Source organism: Silurus aristotelis (assembly GCF_946808225.1).
Source record: "Silurus aristotelis genome assembly, chromosome: 9".
Lineage (NCBI taxonomy): Eukaryota > Metazoa > Chordata > Actinopteri > Siluriformes > Siluridae > Silurus > Silurus aristotelis.
In genome coordinates this window covers 31,147,066-31,166,539 of record NC_139582.1, presented here as the reverse complement: position 1 = coordinate 31,166,539, position 19,474 = coordinate 31,147,066, and the positions used below count along the sequence as shown (strand labels likewise).

The following is a 19,474-nucleotide window of genomic DNA, read 5'->3' as shown; positions in this document are numbered from 1 at the left end:
TAACACACACACACACACACACACACATACACACACACACACACACACACACACACACACACACACACACACACACACACACACACACACACACAGCATTGTAAATAGCCTTAATTAGAAAAAAATAAACATGTATTTTCATTATAATCATCAGAATCTGTTGTACAAGCTCCACTTACAAACATTAGGACACACCCCCTGTTACTAGTAACTCAACAAACATTTTCATTCATTCTTTTGGAATTAATTCATTAAAAATTATTTGTTTCATACATTTCTCTTGGTCTCTCTTCACTGCAAAAACTCCTTATCTAGGTCTCATCATTGGTCTTATTTTAAGAATGCAATAGTGCAGATTGTGTAAGATTTTATTGTGATTGTTTTAGGATGATGTATCTTTTTTCTTACTTAATAGAATAGAATATAATAGAATAGAATAGAATAGAATAGAATAGAATAGAATAGCCTTTATTTGTCACATATACATTACAGCACAGTGAAATTCGTTCTTCGCATAATCCATAGCTTGCTCAGAAGCTGGGGTCAGAGCGCAGGGTCAGCCATGATACGGCGCGCCTGAAGCACAGAGGGTTAAGGGCCTTGCTCAAGGGCCCAAGCGTTGTAGCTTGGCGATACCGGGGCTTGAACCCCCGACCTTCCGATCAGCAACCCAATCAGTAAACTTAACCACTGAGCTCCCACTCCCCCTTACTAAAGATAAAAGTTATTTTACCTGTAAAACATCGTTTGAGGCCTTTAAGACTTTATTTAAACTGTAATAACTGGTTTTAAAGTTGCCCAGTAAAAAATTACAAAAATTCAATAATCACAGTTAGGACTTTTTCATTAGTATTATTCCAAATGCTTGTTTTAAGTTGACAACAGGAACAGCAACAATTATTTACAACCTAATAACAAATTATAAGAGTCTGCAGTATAAAATCAGCAAACTCTTTATAAACATTATCCAGTACGGTTATTATTCTTTGTTCTTTATATAAAGTACATTTGGCTTTTAACTACAGTTAGTTGTTCTGTAGTTTGATTTCTCGGATTTGTAGTTTCTCATGTTGAAAATCTTTCAGTGCTTAGTAACAAAATACATACAATAATGTTTGTTTTAATAAGTGTAAGTATTTTGATATTCTCTTTGTCTTTGCATCACAACTCGTGTGTTACAAGACATTCAAGACATTGTCTTCATTTAAATAATAAATAATAGTTGACTTTCTGTACCTTCACACTGTTTGCTCCGCTGGTTTCTGCTGAAACCCACTCTGCACTGACACACTGCTCGACCTGCTGTCTGATTGCAGAACGCATCATCTCCACACACACTTCCTGTACAGCCAGCTTCCACTGAAACACACACACACACACACACACACACACACACACACACACACACACTGAGTGAATGCTGAGTGATTAATTTATCCTTAGTATGTGTGTCTGTTTGTGCGCCTGTGTGTCTTTGCGTGTGCATGTGTATTTGCGTGCGTGTATGTGTGTGTATTAGTGTGTGTGTGTGTACATATTGCTTGTGTGTGCGTGTTTGTGTATGTGGGTGTGTGCATGTGTGTGTGTGGGAGTGCATGTGTGTGTGTGTGTGTGTGTGTGTGTGTGTGTGTGTGCGCATTTCTGTATGTGTATATGTGGGTGTGTGTGCATGTGTGTGTGTGTGTGTGTGTGTGGGTGTATGTATAAAATGCTCACATGATTTACAGTCGAGTTCGTCTGAACCTCCGTCTCCGCAGTCGTCAAACAGATCACACTGCAGCTCGGCCGAGATGCAGCGACCGTTCGCACACGCAAACTCCGCCTTCCCACACAGACTGACTCCGCCCACATACGCTGAGACAGAGCGAGACATTTATAGTTACATGCATACATTTAATGTTCATATTAGAATCATATGCCTTAATACTGTGTGTGTGTGTGTGTGTGTGTGTGTGTGTGTGTGTTTTGTCTCACCACACTCCTCTTCATCGGAGTTATCGCCACACTCGTTTACTCCATTACACACCTGCTCCATGCGCGCACAAACTCTGTCATTTCTGCAGCGGAAAGGCCTCGTCTCAGGACAGGAGAACTTTACTGCACACACGCGCACACACACACACACACACACACACACACACACACACACACACACACACACACACACACACAAAACCCCATGTATTATATACAATTATGACAGCAAAAAGTCACTAAATAAATGATGGATTACAAGTGTGTGTGTGTGTGTGTGTCTGTGTGTCTGTGTGTGTGTGTGTGTGTGTGTGTGTGTCTGGGAAGATAAACACACCACACATGGCAGGCTCTTCGTCCGAGTTATCACCGCAGTCATCCTCACCATCACACACACACACATGCAGCTTACACAATGTGTTATTGCACACAAACTCGTCAGGACGACACGTCACTCCACCTGCATGTGGCGCACACACAAACACAAACACACAGTATATAAACAATTGATTTTATTATTAACATTTAATGTACAATGTCAAAGACAAACACACACTCGCAAACACACGCACACAAACACACACACGGACAAACACAAACACACAAAAACACACACGGTATATAAGCCTTTGTTTTTAATATTAACATTCAATGTATGATTGTAACTGTAAAGCAGGGGGGGCCAACCAGTCAGAGACCAAGAGCCACATTTTTTACTGTGTTACCACAAAGAGCCACATCATACACATGAACATCACCCATCCCTTCCTCTTACACACACACACACACACACACACACACTGTCAGTTCAACCAAGTCCACAATCAAAAATATAATAATTTAAAATAGCGTTTTTCTTTTACTATGCATGTTGCTTAGTGGGACTTCTGGCATTCCAGGTCAGAGTGCAACTGTGATTCAATAGGTTAATGTCCGATATTCTGTGTTCAACAGTGTAGCGGGACAGTTGGACGTCTGATACAATGCGTTTTAGTTTGTCGTTTTCAGAAGACAAGATTTCAACAACGTCACTGAAGCATTATTTAACGAACTCCCCTTCATTTTATGGCTTTTTGGCCTGTGCAATGTTCCAAGCCAAATTTAATTTTCCAAGCCAAATTTAAAGCTACATTTTTGGGAAAACTGTATCTGCTTTTCTGCCTGACTTTTCAAAGTGACCAACTTGTGCTTGTGAAGTTCAGTCTCTTTTGGAAATTCCTGGTTGATGTTAGCATGGAGTGAGCTGAAGTGGCGCTGAAGATTTGAAGCTTTGAAATGCGCTAATGACGCCTGACATAAGGCAGAATGTCTTACCATTACGTTCAACAAAAAAAATATAAACTCTTCCACTCTATTAAAAACGTCCTGTGTTCATCTTCATTTTTACATTTTGCTGTGTATTTTTTCCTGCTGCCATTTTGAGAGCGAACTTGACACAAACTGAAGTTTATGGAAGTTTATGGAAGTTTGTGTTTGTGTTTTTTTTAATGTGTGTGTTTGTTTCGCTTGAGTTCAATGCATTATTTTCGTCAAATGCGCATGTGCGTGAGATGAAAATACCGCAAAGTTTCCCAGTAGGGGCGAGATCATTTAAGTCAAAGCGAACACGCACAAAAAAAAAACACTAACACAAACTTCGATATGAACTTAAGAGCCGCATGAAACCAGGCAAAGAGCCGCATGCGGCTCGAGAATAAAGGATAAAAGTACAATGTCACACTGGAGATGTCCAGATTAAATCTGGCTTATCAGCAAGTGAATTACATTATGAACTTATTTGACTTGTTTTATTGATAAATTTTAATAACCCTAAATATATTGATAAATTAATGTCTAGTAATAATAATAATAATGATGATGATGATGGGTGACATCACAGGTCATGTGACTACAAACGCACCGTGTGCACAGTTCTCCTCGTCGCTGTGGTCCAGACAGTCGGAAACTCCATCACATCGCCATGCAGCAGGAACACAGTGAGCACGGTTACGACACACAAACTCATCCTGATTACACTCCCGAGTGCAGTCCACCTACACACACAGACACACACAGACACACACACACACACACACACACACACACACACACACACACACACACACACACACACACACACACACACACACACACACACACACACACAAACGGCTCTATTTGACCTTAAATCTTCACTCCTAGAATTTTCAAATGTGGAGAGCAGTAATTACACCTCGGAAGCACCGTGTGTGTTGTGTGTGTGTGTGTGTGTGTGTGTGTGTGTGTGTGTGTGTGTGTGTGTGTGTGTGTGTGTGTGTGTGTGTGTGTGTGTGTGTGTAAGGATCACTGACTTCATCTGATCCATCTGCGCAGTCGTTTTTCCCATCACAGCGTGAAGTGACCGAGACACAGCCTCCTCCTGCACACACATACTCGCTCTTACTGCAGGACGCTCCGGCTACACACACACACACACACACACACACACACACACACACACACACACACACACACACACACACACACACACACACACAGCTGGGAAACCTTTGTCCTTTCTTTGCTTCTCATTCAGTTCAGACTAGCAGGTGATGAGTCCATCGTGTGTCTTGTGTGTGCTCAGGAGTGGATCCTACACTATATACCAGGGATTTGGAGATTCTCATCAGTTAGTTATCAATTTAAAAAGTGTGCATTGTATGATACAAGTTGACATATATGGGGTAAAAAAAAAACCTATAATTCTATATGGTTATTATTAAATGCGCTGCATTTTTATTATTTAGAAAGTGGGCAGGATTTTTTTATGTAGTTTGATTTCTCGTCACTAAACTGTGTCTCGAGTGCGTTTTCTCAGCACCACTGCTGCTACGTGAATATGAAAAGAACATCTAAAAGAACTTGCTGTCTGTGTGTACCAAAGTAATAAAAGTGAACTTTATGTTCTTTATTGAACTGCAGAGTATCGTATTTGTTTTAATGGTATTGTGTTAAATAGAATGAAAATTAAATCTCACTGCATCGTAAGAGAGGCGAATCGCCTCGTTTCGCAATTGAAGCTGCTTCATGTGTATCTGTAAAGTATCATATCACTGGAACGGCCTCATTTATGGAGATGCACATCCCTAATAATACTGATTGATTTAACTTCATACTAAGATTAAATTAGTGACGCAAGCTAACGGTAATACTATGGACCTCTGCTAAATCTTTCCAAGCTAACCCTAACGTCTCTGTACACACTGAATAAGAGTGTGTTTATAACAGGAAAACACACTTTACATACGTTTTAATAGAAACTTTAAACAGGTAGGAGTTACAGCTTTTATATTGTTACTCCTTATAACCCTTATAAGTTATAATGACTGTGTGTGTGTCTGTGTGTGTGTGTGTGTGTGTGTGTGTGTGTGTGTGTGTGTGTGTGTGTACCAGTCATGGCCGTGTTTGCCGGTTTGCAGTTGAGTTCATCTTCTCCATTCTTACAGTCTTCCTGTCCATCACACACCCACTTATCAGAGATACACAACCGATTCTCACACTGATACTGAGCATCAGCACAGTGGTTCTCACAGCCCCTCTACACACACACACACACACACACACACACACACACACACACACACACACACCAACATGAAATAACAGTACAAATATTAACCACAAATCAACATTTTATATTAACCAATCAGGTGCCGGAACACATTCGAAGTCCAGCCAATCACACGCCAGCTTTCACACCTCGTCAGAGTTGTCAGTGCAGTCAGAGTCTCCATCACAGCGGAATCGTGCGGATACACACTCTCCGTTAGCACACACAAAGTCCTTCAAGCTGCAGGTCACAGGCTCTGAGAGGCAAACACACACACACACACACACACACACACACATTTCTGTTTAGGGGCAGAGTTAGTGTCATGGTTGTGTTGTGTCTAATAAAGACTTGATAAAACACATGACCCGAATCTGAAATCAGTGCTCTTGACTATTATTCTGCAAATCAGTCATCAGGAGAAGCAGGTCGAGTTACACTCCTGAGTTTCAGGTTAGCATGTGATTCCAACTTGACTGTTCCACACAATTTTCTTAAAAGCATCACAAAGCTCATCTGAGAGAGAGACAGAGATCAGAGAGACGTGAGCTCTACCATTTTACAATAATCTCTAAACTCTGCTCCACATGTTACTTCAGACCTATGAAGCCTGTGATGGTTGTGTGACCTACTAGTGAGCACTCACAGCCACACCCCCCCTTCATTATGTCCTGCACTTCACATAAGCACTTGCTGTAGTGGGTGTGGCCATATTTGGTCGCATAAAGACAACATGCCGGGAGTGTGAATACCAGGAAGTGTCACTTTTTGGCGGTTTTAGTATTAAGAGTGGGATTGAGAATGATGAAGATGAAGAGAGTGGTATTGGTGATAAAGATAAGGATGATAAGTAAATTTGTGTTGATGCTGATGATGCTAAAGCTTATGATGCTGATGATGATGAGGATTGAGATGATGAAGATGAAGGTACACACTGCAGTTCTCCTCGTCTGAATTGTCTCCACAGTCACTCTGGCCGTCACACCTCCAGTGATCAGGGATGCAGTTATTATTCCTACAGCGAAACTCGTGTGGTCCACATGTCTTCTCATCTAAACCAAATCACACACACACACACACACACACACACACACACACACACACACACACACACACACACACACACACACACACACACACACACACACACACACACACACACACACACACACACACACACCCTCATTTCCAGTGTTCAGTAGCAGAGGGAGTCTAAATCCATTTATATACGTGGACCTGAGTAATGCATTATCACTCTCTTGGAAGTGATCGGTTTCTGTGCGGAACTGCAGTGTTCCAGTGTCAGAACGTTTATCATGCAGGAGTAAAATCACACCTCACTCAGGCATATTTACACAGTAAAGATGTTTCTTTCAACAGGACCTCCATGATACTCTCTTTAATATGAGAAAAAAACTCACACTGGATGTGTGAAAAAAAGCTCTCACACTGGATGTATCAGATCAGTCAAAAAGTGTCAGTTGTACTTTAGAGCACAGTGAAACTCTTTCTATACATATACCAGAGATTTTAAAAGCTGAAGTCAGAGTGCAGAGCCAACCATGATACATCACCCCTGACCACTTAGGGTTAAGGGCCTTGCTCATGGGCCCCAAAAATGCCAGCCCGGTGATACCAGGGCTTGAACCCACAACCTTCTGATCAGTAACCCAGAGCCTTAACCACTTCCACCTTAATATAAACATGCACTACCTTTAGAGCTGCTGACCTCCTTCTGACCAATTAGAAATTCTGAAACAAATTCAGATGAAGTGGGCGTGGCTTACCACAGTCTGCCTCGTCAGATCCGTCTGCACAGTCTGGGTCCTCGTCACACACCCACAGCTTGGAAATACAGTGCATGGTGGTCTTACACTGGAAATCGGCGGAGGAGCATGTGTTTTCAGCTGTAACACACACACACACACACACACACACACACACACACACACACACACACACACACACACACACTAACTCTATCTATCTACTGTCTACGTGAATCTGGGTGAATTTTAAAACGCCTAAAAGCACCGTGCACACACTTTCGTTTTCAATCGTTTTCCAATATTTGCTTATCCCTTCTGAAACGTCTGGAAACGTTCCTGTCCCTGTACTGAGCGTGAGCAAAACTTAAGAGGCTTAACCCCGCGTCATTCCCGCCTCACGTTTATTTACTTTCCGGTTCTTTGAAAAGATGCAACAGTGACTAGATACACGTCAATTTTTTTAAAAGCCTCCATTTTCACACACAGTCCACACTGTGACGTGAAAACGTAATTTTCAAATTAATTCACTTTGGCGTTTTAAAAAAGCGGAATTTCCGTGGGTGTGTAAAGTGGCACGAGTGTGTGTATGTAGTGTGTGTAAAGTGTGTAAAGCGGGTAAGGGTGTGTGTATGTAGTGTGTGTAAAGTGTGTAAAGCATGTACTGGTGTGTGTATGTAGTGTGTGGAAAGTGGTACGAGTGTGTGTATGTAGTGTGTGTAAAGTGTGTAAAGCGGGTAAGGGTGTGTGTATGTAGTGTGTGTAAAGTGTGTAAAGCATGTACTGGTGTGTGTATGTAGTGTGTGGAAAGTGGTACGAGTGTGTGTATGTAGTGTGTGTAAAGTGTGTAAAGCGGGTAAGGGTGTGTGTATGTAGTGTGTGTAAAGTGTGTAAAGCGGGTAAGGGTGTGTGTATGTAGTGTGTGTAAACTGTGTAAAGCGGGTAAGGGTGTGTGTATGTAGTGTGTGTAAAGTGTGTAAAGCGGGTAAGGGTGTGTGTATGTAGTGTGTGTAAAGTGTGTAAAGCATGTACTGGTGTGTGTATGTAGTGTGTGGAAAGTGGTACGAGTGTGTGTATGTAGTGTGTGTAAAGTGTGTAAAGCGGGTAAGGGTGTGTGTATGTAGTGTGTGTAAACTGTGTAAAGCGGGTAAGGGTGTGTGTATGTAGTGTGTGTAAAGTGTGTAAAGCGGGTAAGGGTGTGTGTATGTAGTGTGTGTAAAGTGTGTAAAGCATGTACTGGTGTGTGTATGTAGTGTGTGGAAAGTGGTACGAGTGTGTGTATGTAGTGTGTGTAAAGTGTGTAAAGCGGGTAAGGGTGTGTGTATGTAGTGTGTGTAAAGTGTGTAAAGCATGTACTGGTGTGTGTATGTAGTGTGTGGAAAGTGGTACGAGTGTGTGTATGTAGTGTGTGTAAACTGTGTAAAGCGGGTAAGGGTGTGTGTATGTAGTGTGTGTAAAGTGTGTAAAGCGGGTAAGGGTGTGTGTATGTAGTGTGTGTAAAGTGTGTAAAGCATGTACTGGTGTGTGTATGTAGTGTGTGGAAAGTGGTACGAGTGTGTGTATGTAGTGTGTGTAAACTGTGTAAAGCGGGTAAGGGTGTGTGTATGTAGTGTGTGTAAAGTGTGTAAAGCGGGTAAGGGTGTGTGTATGTAGTGTGTGTAAAGTGTGTAAAGCATGTACTAGTGTGTGTATGTAGTGTGTGGAAAGTGGTACGAGTGTGTGTATGTAGTGTGTGTAAAGTGTGTAAAGCGGGTAAGGGTGTGTGTATGTAGTGTGTGTAAAGTGTGTAAAGCATGTACTGGTGTGTGAATGTAGTGTGTGGAAAGTGGTACGAGTGTGTGTATGTAGTGTGTGTAAACTGTGTAAAGCGGGTAAGGGTGTGTGTATGTAGTGTGTGTAAAGTGTGTAAAGCGGGTAAGGGTGTGTGTATGTAGTGTGTGTAAAGTGTGTAAAGCGGGTAAGGGTGTGTGTATGTAGTGTGTGGAAAGTGTGTAAAGCGGGTAAGGGTGTGTGTATGTAGTGTGTGCCTCCTCCACGCCTACTTAGATCAAAAGGTGCAGGCTATCTGTTGGTTCCTCAAATAATGAAGGCTCCAGCAGGGGGCAGATGTTTCTCTTATAAACCCCACAGTTATGGAACAACCTTCCAACCAGTGTTCGGGATTCAGACACAGTCTCAGTGTTAAAGTCGAGGTTGAAAACTTAGTTATTTAGTCAAACCTTTTATCAGTAGATTTTTCTTAGGTACACACATCTGGAGGGAGCATGGATATGGAGTGTTTGGTGAACTGGGATATTTGTATGTTGTCGTCCCCTCACATTCACACGTTCACTCAGGTTTGTTGATGGTGGTGTGGTGGGTCGTCTCTTATCCCAGAGATCCTCATGTCTGTGTTACCTTCTGGTTCCCCCTTTTAGTTATGCTGCCATAGCGAGTCTTGCCGGAGTCCAAACTGCACAGTGACATTAACTCTCATACAACAATAGGTACACTTAATAATCCATATCCTTCTCTCTCTCTCTCTCTCTCTCGGTTGAGTTAAACATGCTCCTGAGGCTCCAGTGACCACTGTTCCTGCCCCTCTCCCCTCCGTGGATCTTCACACTTCTGTGCAGCTTGGGACGGTCTCTCAACAACACCTTGGGTGGTTCCATGTAAATCCGGAGTAGAACGGGAGCTTTGAGGATGGATTGGACTGTAGTTAATGTCAACAGTCTCCTACACTGACTCAGGAATACAGTTCGCTTCTGATCATCATCACTGAACCCCGCAACATTGTATATCTGCTTCAAATGAACATTCGGTGTAACCCAGATGAGGATGGGTTCCCTCTTGAGTCTGGTTCCTCTCAATGTATCTTCCTTATGCCATCTCGGGGAGTTTTTCCTTGCCACAGTTGCTCATCAGGGACAAACTTACTTACAAAGAACATATTTACATTTAATCACCACATTATCCGTGTAAAGCTGCTTTGAGACAATGTTCATTGTTAAAAGCGCAAAACAAATAAAAATGAATTGAATTAAATTGAATTAAAGCAAGTAAGGGTGTGTGTATGTAATGTGTGTAAAGTGTGTGAAACACTCACGGCAGTCTTGTTCGTCCTCTTCATCACCGCAGTCGTTCTGTCCGTTACAGCGCAGGTTCACTGGGATACACTTATGAGTCCCAGTGCATTTAAACTGTCCTGATAGACAGATATACGATTCTGCAAAAGAGAGAGAGAGAGAGAGAGAGAGAGAGAGAGAGAGAGAGAGAGAGAGAGAGAGAGAGAGAGAGAGAGAGAGAGAGAGAGAGAGACACATTTGGACTCTTTTGGATATAGTCTTTAGTTTGTTTTTGTTTGTCAGTGTGTTCCTCCATGGGCGTAAATTTAATTTAACAGTAGGGGGGACAATAAATATAAAAGTAGCACAGTGCTCATTTAGTAAATGCACAGATAAACAATATGCTAATTGTGTGTTAATGTTAAATTAATATTATACCAATTCATCCCAAATAAAACACTGCATGGGAAACGGCTTTGGTGTGTTAGTGGCAGTGCACTATGCTACAAGCTATTGTACACAAGCTAACGTTCACTAGATAAGTGATATTTTAATCGCTAATAGAGCAGATTTATGAAGAATTACATCATTAATCAGCATTTTTGCCGCAACTCATTTATGAATGAGTCTGCATCAACTACATTAAGGAGAATCGCTTTATTTAAAGTGAATAAAATCCCCTCATTAATGGAGTTGAACATTAATTGAGTCGCAGACACACACCTGACTCGTGTGTGTGTAGAGAAGGTGAGATGAACACACACCTGACTCGTGTGTGTGTAGAGAAGGTGAGATTAACTGGGAAAGCAGGCAGTGGGTCAAACCACTGTGAGGAAGGAGAGGGGGAACTCAACTGTTTCTAAATGCGGGTTTTTTTGTATTTACACAGTTATTTAGGTATACATACATACATTGTTTACAATAGAGAGTGCCATATTTTTAAGATATTTTTTTTTTTTGGGGGGGGGGGGGGGGGGGAGACAACCCTCTGATGGGGGGGGGGGGGGGGGGGGGTTGTCTGGAAGACATGTCCCCTCCGCCCCCCTCAGGATTGTTCCTCAGTGTGTTCCTCTCTCCCAGTCTCACCACAGTTCTCTTCATCTGAGTTGTCTCCGCAGTCATTCTCTCCATCACAGATGAAAGGAGGAAGAGCGCAGAGACCCGAGCCACACTGGAACCGACCCGGCTGGCATTTAAACTCGGCTGTGGAGGAGACGAGGAATGAGGAAAACAACGATAAAGAGAAAAATTCAGACAGACAAATGAAGGACAAATAAAGGACAAGACATTGCAATGTAAATGAATCCTTTCTTTTTACTGTAAATTCACTTTATTTTATAGTTGATTATTTTGGATTAAAACACAACAATGTGAAATATGGAGTGTGTTACAGATCGATGTGGAGTGTGTTATTGGCGATACTTACGACAGTCTGCAGGTTCATCCGAACCGTCACCACAGTCATCGACCGTGTCACACTTCCACCAGAACGGAATACACTCGTCTGTACCACAACGGAACTACCCACCCACCCACCCACCCACACACACACACACACACACACATACACACACACACACACACACAAGTTAAGTAATAATAATATGCTGTGTTTGTTATGGGAGCTGAATGTGTGCTGCAGGAAGTCTAACATGGTGTAAAAGGGTTAATACACTAAAACATGTCACCTGGCTTGAGGTGCAGTTAGAAAGGCAGGTCTTGCTGTCATTGGCCAGGTAAAAGTGGGTGGGGCATGCACACCTGTAGGCTCCGCTTGGTGACAATAGACACAGGTGACTGCAACCTCCGTTATTCACCTGACACTGATGCTTCACGACTACACACACACACACACACACACACACACACACACACACACACACACACACCAAAGATAATTAGTTTCAACAAATAGAGTTGTTTCTTATTTAAATGGGTTTATCAATCGGTTTGTGATGATCAATATATATATATATTAGAGGTGTAACGGAACCCAACATTCACGGTTCGGTTTCATCTGAGTGCAGAAACTTTTTTTTATTTTTTTATTACGCAGTTTATTATTATTATTAACATTTGTGAACAACAGTTTACATTTTCAAAACAATTTGAAATAAAATGCCTGCTTGGTTTAATAATACTTTAAATAATATAATAGTTTATAAAAATTAAATATCTAAAAAATAAAATAAAATAAATAAAATGCAAAACTTGTTTATTATATTGATTAAAGTGGCACAATTGAGTGGATTAAATAAGAGTAAATATATATAAAAATATATTACATTTTCATTAAATAATTTACATTTGTTAGACCTCACTTTGGTAATACAAATGTGTATTAAAGTGTGTGTTTTACATTTAATATTTAATTTCTGACGATATTTTCTGTTTTATTTATTTCAGCAAACTTTAACAAATGTGTTCATTCTTTCTATCCTTCATACATTCACTTCCTCGATATGCAGAATTGTCAGGATTTTCTCCTTTTAAGAGAAATTCCTGAAGCTGGACATAAAATGATAAATAAATCCATATCGCTTGACTGTCATAAAAACGGAAGTGGCAGTGATTTTGAAACAAAACCAAACAGACTATAAATGGTTTGTACAGAAGGAAGCGAGTGGCCACAGTGACTAAAGTTTCTTTTTATACCACTGGCGGGGTTGTGTATATTTAGAAGTTTAATAATAAGAATAATAAAGAAAATACCAGTGACACTGCGCTCAAAGTTCGAGGCAGAGATTAAACAAACTCACGGTCCACCACTTAATACATTCCTGAGGAAACTCAGACTGTAACTATTTTCCAAACATAAAAAGAATTGCATTTAGTTCATGTGTGCACCAATCTGAAAGCCCTGTACTGAAACAGTTCACCATGAATACGTGCACCGTTACCCCCTAAGGTGTGTATATTTATATCTAGATGCACACATACATATATATATATATATATATATATATATATATATATATATATATATATATATATATATATATATATATATATATACTGTATATACAGTGAGGAAAATAAGTATTTGAACACGCTGCTATTTTGCAAGTTCTCCCACTTAGAAATCATGGAGGGGTCTGAAATTGTCCTCGTAGGTGCATGTCCACTGTGAGAGACATAATCTAAAAAAAAAAATCTAGAAATCACAATGTATGATTTTTAAACTATTTATTTGTATGATACAGCTGCAAATAAGTATTTGAACACCTGAGAAAGTCAATGTTAATATTTGGTACAGGAGCCTATGTTTGCAATTACAGAGGTCAAACGTTTCCTGTAGTTTTTCACCAGGTTTGCACACACTGCAGGAGGAATTCTGGCCCACTCCTCCACACAGATCTTCTCTAGATCAGTCAGGTTTCTGGCCTGTCGCTGAGAAACACGGAGTTTCAGCTCCCTCCAAAGATTCTCTATTGGGTTTAGGTCTGGAGACTGGCTAGGCCACACCAAAACCTTGATATGCTTCTTACAGAGCCACTCCTTGGTTATCCTGGCTGTGTGCTTCAGGTCATTGTCATGTTGGAAGACCCAGCCTCGACCCATCTTCAATGCTCTAACTGAGGGAAGAAGGTTGTTCCCCAAAATCTCGCAATACATGGCCCCGGTCATCCTCTCCTTAATACAGTGCAGTCGCCCTGTCCCATGTGAAGAAAAACACCCCCAAAGCATGATGCTACCACCCCCATGCTTCACAGTAGGGATGGTGTACTTGGAATGGTACTCATCATTCTTCTTCCTCCAAACACGTTTAGTGGAATTATGACCCAAAAGTTCTATTTTGGTCTCATCTGACCACATGACTTTCTCCCATGACTCCTCTGGATCATCCAAATGGTCATTGGCAAACTTAAGACGTGCCTGGACATGTGCTGGTTTAAGCAGAGGAACCTTCCGTGCCATGCATGATTTCAAACCATGACGTCTTAGTGTATTACCAACAGTAACCTTGGAAACGGTGGTCCCAGCTCTTTTCAGGTCATTGACCAGCTCCTCCCGTGTAGTTCTGGGCTGATTTCTCACCTTCCTTAGAATCATTGAGACCCCACGAGGTGAGATCTTGCATGGAGCCCCAGTCCGAGGGAGATTGACAGTCATGTTTAGCTTCTTCCATTTTCTAACGATTGCTCCAACAGTGGACCTTTTTTCACCAAGCTCCTTGGCAATTTCCCCGTAGCCCTTTCCAGCCTTGTGGAGGTGTACAATTTTGTCTCTAGTGTCTTTGGACAGCTCTTTGGTCTTGGCCATGTTAGTAGTTGGATTCTTACTGATTGTATGGGGTGGACAGGTGTCTTTATGCAGCTAACGACCTCAAACAGGTGCATCTAATTTAGGATAATAAATGTAGTGGAGGTGGACATTTTAAAGGCAGACTAACAGGTCTTTGAGGGTCAGAATTCTAGCTGACAGACAGGTGTTCAAATACTTATTTGCAGCTGTATCAAACAAATAAACAGTTTAAAAATTATATATTGTAATTTCTGGATTTTTTTTTTAGATTATGTCCCTCACAGTGGACATGCACCTACGATGACAATTTCAGACCCCTCCATGATTTCTAAATGGGAGAACTTGCAAAATAGCAGCGTGTTCAAATACTTATTTTCCTCACTGTATACACACACACACACACACACACACACATACACATACATACATAAATACAATGGGAAAAAAAAGTATTTGGTCAGCCACCAATTGTGCAGGTTCTCCCACTTAAAAAGATGAGAGAGGCCTGTAATTTTCATCATCGATACACTTCAACTCTGAGATACAAAATGAGAAAAAAAATCCAGAAATCACATTATCTGATTTTTAAAGAATTTATTTGCAAATTATGGTGGAAAATAAGTATTAGGTCAAAAACAAAAAAATCTAGAAGAGGATTGGGAGAATGTCATATGGTCATATGGATTTTTAAAAAGAGGATTGGGAGAATGTTATATGGTCAGATAAAACCAAAATAGAACTTCTTGGTAAAAACTCAACTTGTTGTGTTTGAAGGAGAAAGAATGCTGAGTTGCATCCAAAGAACACCATACCTAATGTGAAGCATGGAGGTGGAAACATCATGCTTTGGGGCTGTTTTTCTGCAAAGAACCCAGGACGACTGATCCATGTAAAGGAAAGAATGAATGGGGCCATGTATCGTGAGATTTTGAGTGAATACCTCCTTCCATCAGCAAGGGCATGGAAGATGAAACGTGGCTGGGTCTTTCAGCATGACAGTGATCCCAAACACACCGCCCGGGCAACCAAGGAGTGGCTCCATAAGAACCATTTCAAGGTCCTGGAGTGGCCTAGCCAGTCTCCAGATCTCAACCCCATAAAACATCTTTGGAGGAAGTTGAAAATCCGTGTTGCCCAGCGACATCCCCAAAACATCACTGCTTTAGAGGAGATCTGCATGGAGGAATGGACCAAACTACCAGCAACAGTGTGTAAAAACCTTGTGGTGAAGACTCAAAGAAAACGTTTGATCTCTGTCGTTGACAACAAATGGAATATAACAAAGTATTGAGATAAACTTTTGTTATTAACCAAATACTTATTTTTTCACCATAATTTGCAAATAAATTAATTAAAAATCAGACAAAATATATATATATATATGTAAATATATTGATTTTGTGTGTGTGTGTGTGTGTGTGTGTGTGTGTGTGTGTGTGTGTGTGTGTGTGTGTGTGCATGTAAATGAACCCCCCCCAGAGTGTTTTCACCGTCTGGCTGGCGTAGTGGATGATAAATTTTGATGTCGCGGATGGTTTGCCAGGAGCTGAGTAGTTCCATGCGCATCTCTCCCGAGGTTTTATGAGCTCGATTAAGGGTTCTCCTCTTCTGATTGCTCCAGTACAGAAAATCCTCAAACAGGGTGAGACTCATCACTTCACCAGTGTCCTCGTTAAGCACTTTAACGAGATGAAACAGAATCAATTAGTGGCCAAGCTGTAACACTGCCAGCTCACTCAGCAGAACCCGGGGATGGACATGTGCCCATACACACACAAACACAAACACACACACAAACACACACACACACACACACACACACACACTTCTCTATTTCCTATCCCCCCCCCCCTTAGTCCTTAGTATCATATATAGATCATAAAATGGATAAGTTCACCTGCTCACAGTTAAGGAAATAATTTTTGTGCTATTTAAAGGTATAATTTGATATATAAAAAACAAATTCACCCTTCTGAGTTCATTGTTGAGTTTATTAAGTTGAGTTAATTTATTAACAGCAACCTGATAATTATTACACTTATTCATTAAAGCAGGCTAGTATGTCATTTTTAGTAATTTATAGATACATTCATTGTTATTGAAAATGCATTATAGCAGGTTTCTAGAACTCTGATTTTAGTACTATGCTGTTTTCTTCTTCTTTCGACTGCTCAAATTAGGGGTCTCCACAGCGATCATATGTCCTCCATACCCCCCTGTCCTCTACATCTGCCTCTTTCAAACTATCTACCTGCTTGTCTTCCCTCACCTCACACATCCATACACCTCCTCCTTGGTCTTCCACTTTTCCTCCTTCCTGGTGGCTTCATCCTAAGCTTTCTCTACTGATATACCCCATGTCCCTCCTCTGCACATGTCCCCAACCATCTCAATCACACCCAACAAACATCTCAACATCTTCAGCTCTGCTACCTCCAGCTCCACCTCCTGTCTTTTACTCAACACCACTGTCTCTAATCCATACACATCTCAGGTCTCACCACAGTCCTATAAACTTTCCCTTTCACTCTCACAGATACTCTTCTATCACAAATCACTCCTGCTATCACTCTTCTCCACCCACTCCACCCTGCCTGCACTCTTTTCTTCACTTCTCTAACACACTCTCCATTACTTTGCACTGTTGACCCCAGATACCTGAACTCATCCACCTTCTCCACCTCTTCTTCCTGCACCCGCACCCCTCCACTGCCCTCCCTCTCATTCACACACACATGTACTCTGTCTTACTCCTACTGACTTTCATTCCCCTTCTCTCCAGCGTGTACCTCCACCTCTCCAGGATCTTCTCCTCCTGCTCCCTACTCTCACCACAAATCACAATATCATCCACAAACATCATAGTCCACGGAGACTCCTGTCTGATCTCGTCCGTCAACCTGTCTATATATGTATTTAGGTCTCCATCTAGTTTACTGCTTTTGTGTGTGTGTGTGTGTGTGTGTGTGTGTGGTGTGTGTGTGTGTGTGTGTGTGTGTGTGTGTGTGTGCGTTTGTTTATGTGTGTGTAGTATGCTTGTCTAATTTTTATACCCCTGCTGATGACAAAACAAAGATCTGACAAGAATTACGAACCTCGGCGTGTCTTCGATCCGTTAATGTCAGAAAACAGGATGCGGCTGCCATCCGCCCAGTAGATCCTGCTGTTGACGTAGTCGATGGTGAGTGCAGATGGAGCGTGTGTTTCGGTATCGACGATCACTCGAGGATGACTGCCGTCCATTCCCATCCGGCCAATGTGCGCATGCTCGCAGCAGTCGATCCAAAACACGTAGCTGTAAGAAAAAATAAAACACACCAGGGGTCTTGACTCAAGTGTCCTGCAGAGTTCACGCTCCAACCACGTCCTGACCCTGATTCCCACTCGCTCACACTACCTCCCATTTGCTCCCACTCCCTCCCACTACCTCCCGCTCACTCGCACTCCCAGATTATTCTGGTAAAACAAATAAACTCACCTGATCTTTATTTGGGGTTGAAAATTAAAAGAGATCTGACATGATTCAATTTGGTTTCATCACATAAATCCAGGGGGTGTAAACTAATTTCTATTTCCATTTATTACCCAGTTAAAGGATCCAGTGTGAGGAGAAGAAGGGTTCTGCAGGCCAGAGCTCAACAGGATGGTGGGGTAAAGTCCATTAGCCTTCGCTACCTCCACTGTTTTTCTCTCAGCATCGCACCAGTACAGGTTTTTTCCAATCCAGTCGACTGCCAGGGCGTTCGGCACCGAGGTTCTGTGGATCACCTGGGAAACAAACAAACTCATTCATTCTTAATATAACTGATGTTTTATATAAACCCAAAACCAGCACCCAGAAAGGTGTGGAGCACCTGGAAAAGTGGGAGGAGTTTATATGTTTGGTTGATGTAATGGGAAGGGGTTAGTTATAATGCAGTTGGAGGAGCTATATAATGTAGTGAGAGTAGTGAGGAGTTTATGGTGATGCAGTGAGGAGTTTATGGTGATGTAGTGAGGAGTTTATGGTGATGTAGTGAGGAGTTTATGGTGATGCAGTGTGAAATTTATGGTGATGCAGTGAGGAGTTTATGGTAATGCAGTGAGGAGTTTATGGTAATGCAGTGAGGAGTTTATAGTGATGCAGTGAGGAGTTTATAGTTATGCAGTGTGAAGTTTATGGTGATGCAGTGTGAAGTTTATGGTGATGTAGTGAGGAGTTTATGGTGATGTAGTGAGGAGTTTATGGTGATGCAGTGAGGAGTTTATGGTGATGCAGTGAGGAGTTTATGGTGATGTAGTGAGGAGTTTATAGTAAGGAGTTTATGGTGATGTAGTGAGGAGTTTATGGTGGTGCGGAAAGCTTTGTCACTTTAATTACGCTCTTCTTTAGTGTATATTCAGTTGGACTGTTTCCTCACACAGCTTGAGATGTTCCACCTCGATGCTCACCACCCTGTGATCCTACTCAAACTGCTTCATATCCCACAGGCGATTTATAAAATTCACTTTATCTGATGTAACACATTTGCAACTATTTTCTCTCAGACCTTCACGTCACACATCAGTTTCTTTTACACACAACACAAATACACCACAACTACACTATACAGCAGACTAAAGACAAGGAGGCTGAGCTTATTCACATACACACACACACACACACACACACACACACACACACACACACACACACACACACACACACCTTGAGATCACTCCCATTTATACGCATCCTGTTGATCCTGCGCCCATTCGGCCGACTGCTGTCAATCCAAAACATCAAATCCCTTCTGTAGTCAAAATCCAACGAGAGAATGTTACTGAGACCCTGCAGAGAGATAGAGAGAGAGAGAGAGAGAGAGAGAGAGAGAGAGAGAAAAAGAGAGAGAGAG

General features: G+C 41.6%; 1 protein-coding gene across 1 annotated transcript in view; it reads right to left on the bottom strand.

Annotated features, from left to right (window-relative positions):
• LOC310731639 (low-density lipoprotein receptor-related protein 1B-like) overlaps positions 1–19,474 on the bottom strand; it is a 192,181-nt gene that overhangs the window by 18,331 nt on the left and 154,376 nt on the right. The window contains 19 exon segments of the mRNA XM_083551296.1: positions 1,237–1,359; positions 1,717–1,854; positions 1,975–2,097; positions 2,312–2,434; positions 3,875–4,007; positions 4,305–4,411; positions 5,383–5,530; positions 5,692–5,798; positions 6,478–6,594; positions 7,330–7,449; positions 10,397–10,516; positions 11,442–11,558; positions 11,782–11,875; positions 12,044–12,192; positions 16,091–16,279; positions 17,696–17,895; positions 18,186–18,208; positions 18,210–18,368; positions 19,288–19,410. Coding sequence (XP_083407422.1) covers positions 1,237–1,359; positions 1,717–1,854; positions 1,975–2,097; positions 2,312–2,434; positions 3,875–4,007; positions 4,305–4,411; positions 5,383–5,530; positions 5,692–5,798; positions 6,478–6,594; positions 7,330–7,449; positions 10,397–10,516; positions 11,442–11,558; positions 11,782–11,875; positions 12,044–12,192; positions 16,091–16,279; positions 17,696–17,895; positions 18,186–18,208; positions 18,210–18,368; positions 19,288–19,410 — 2,413 coding nt within the window.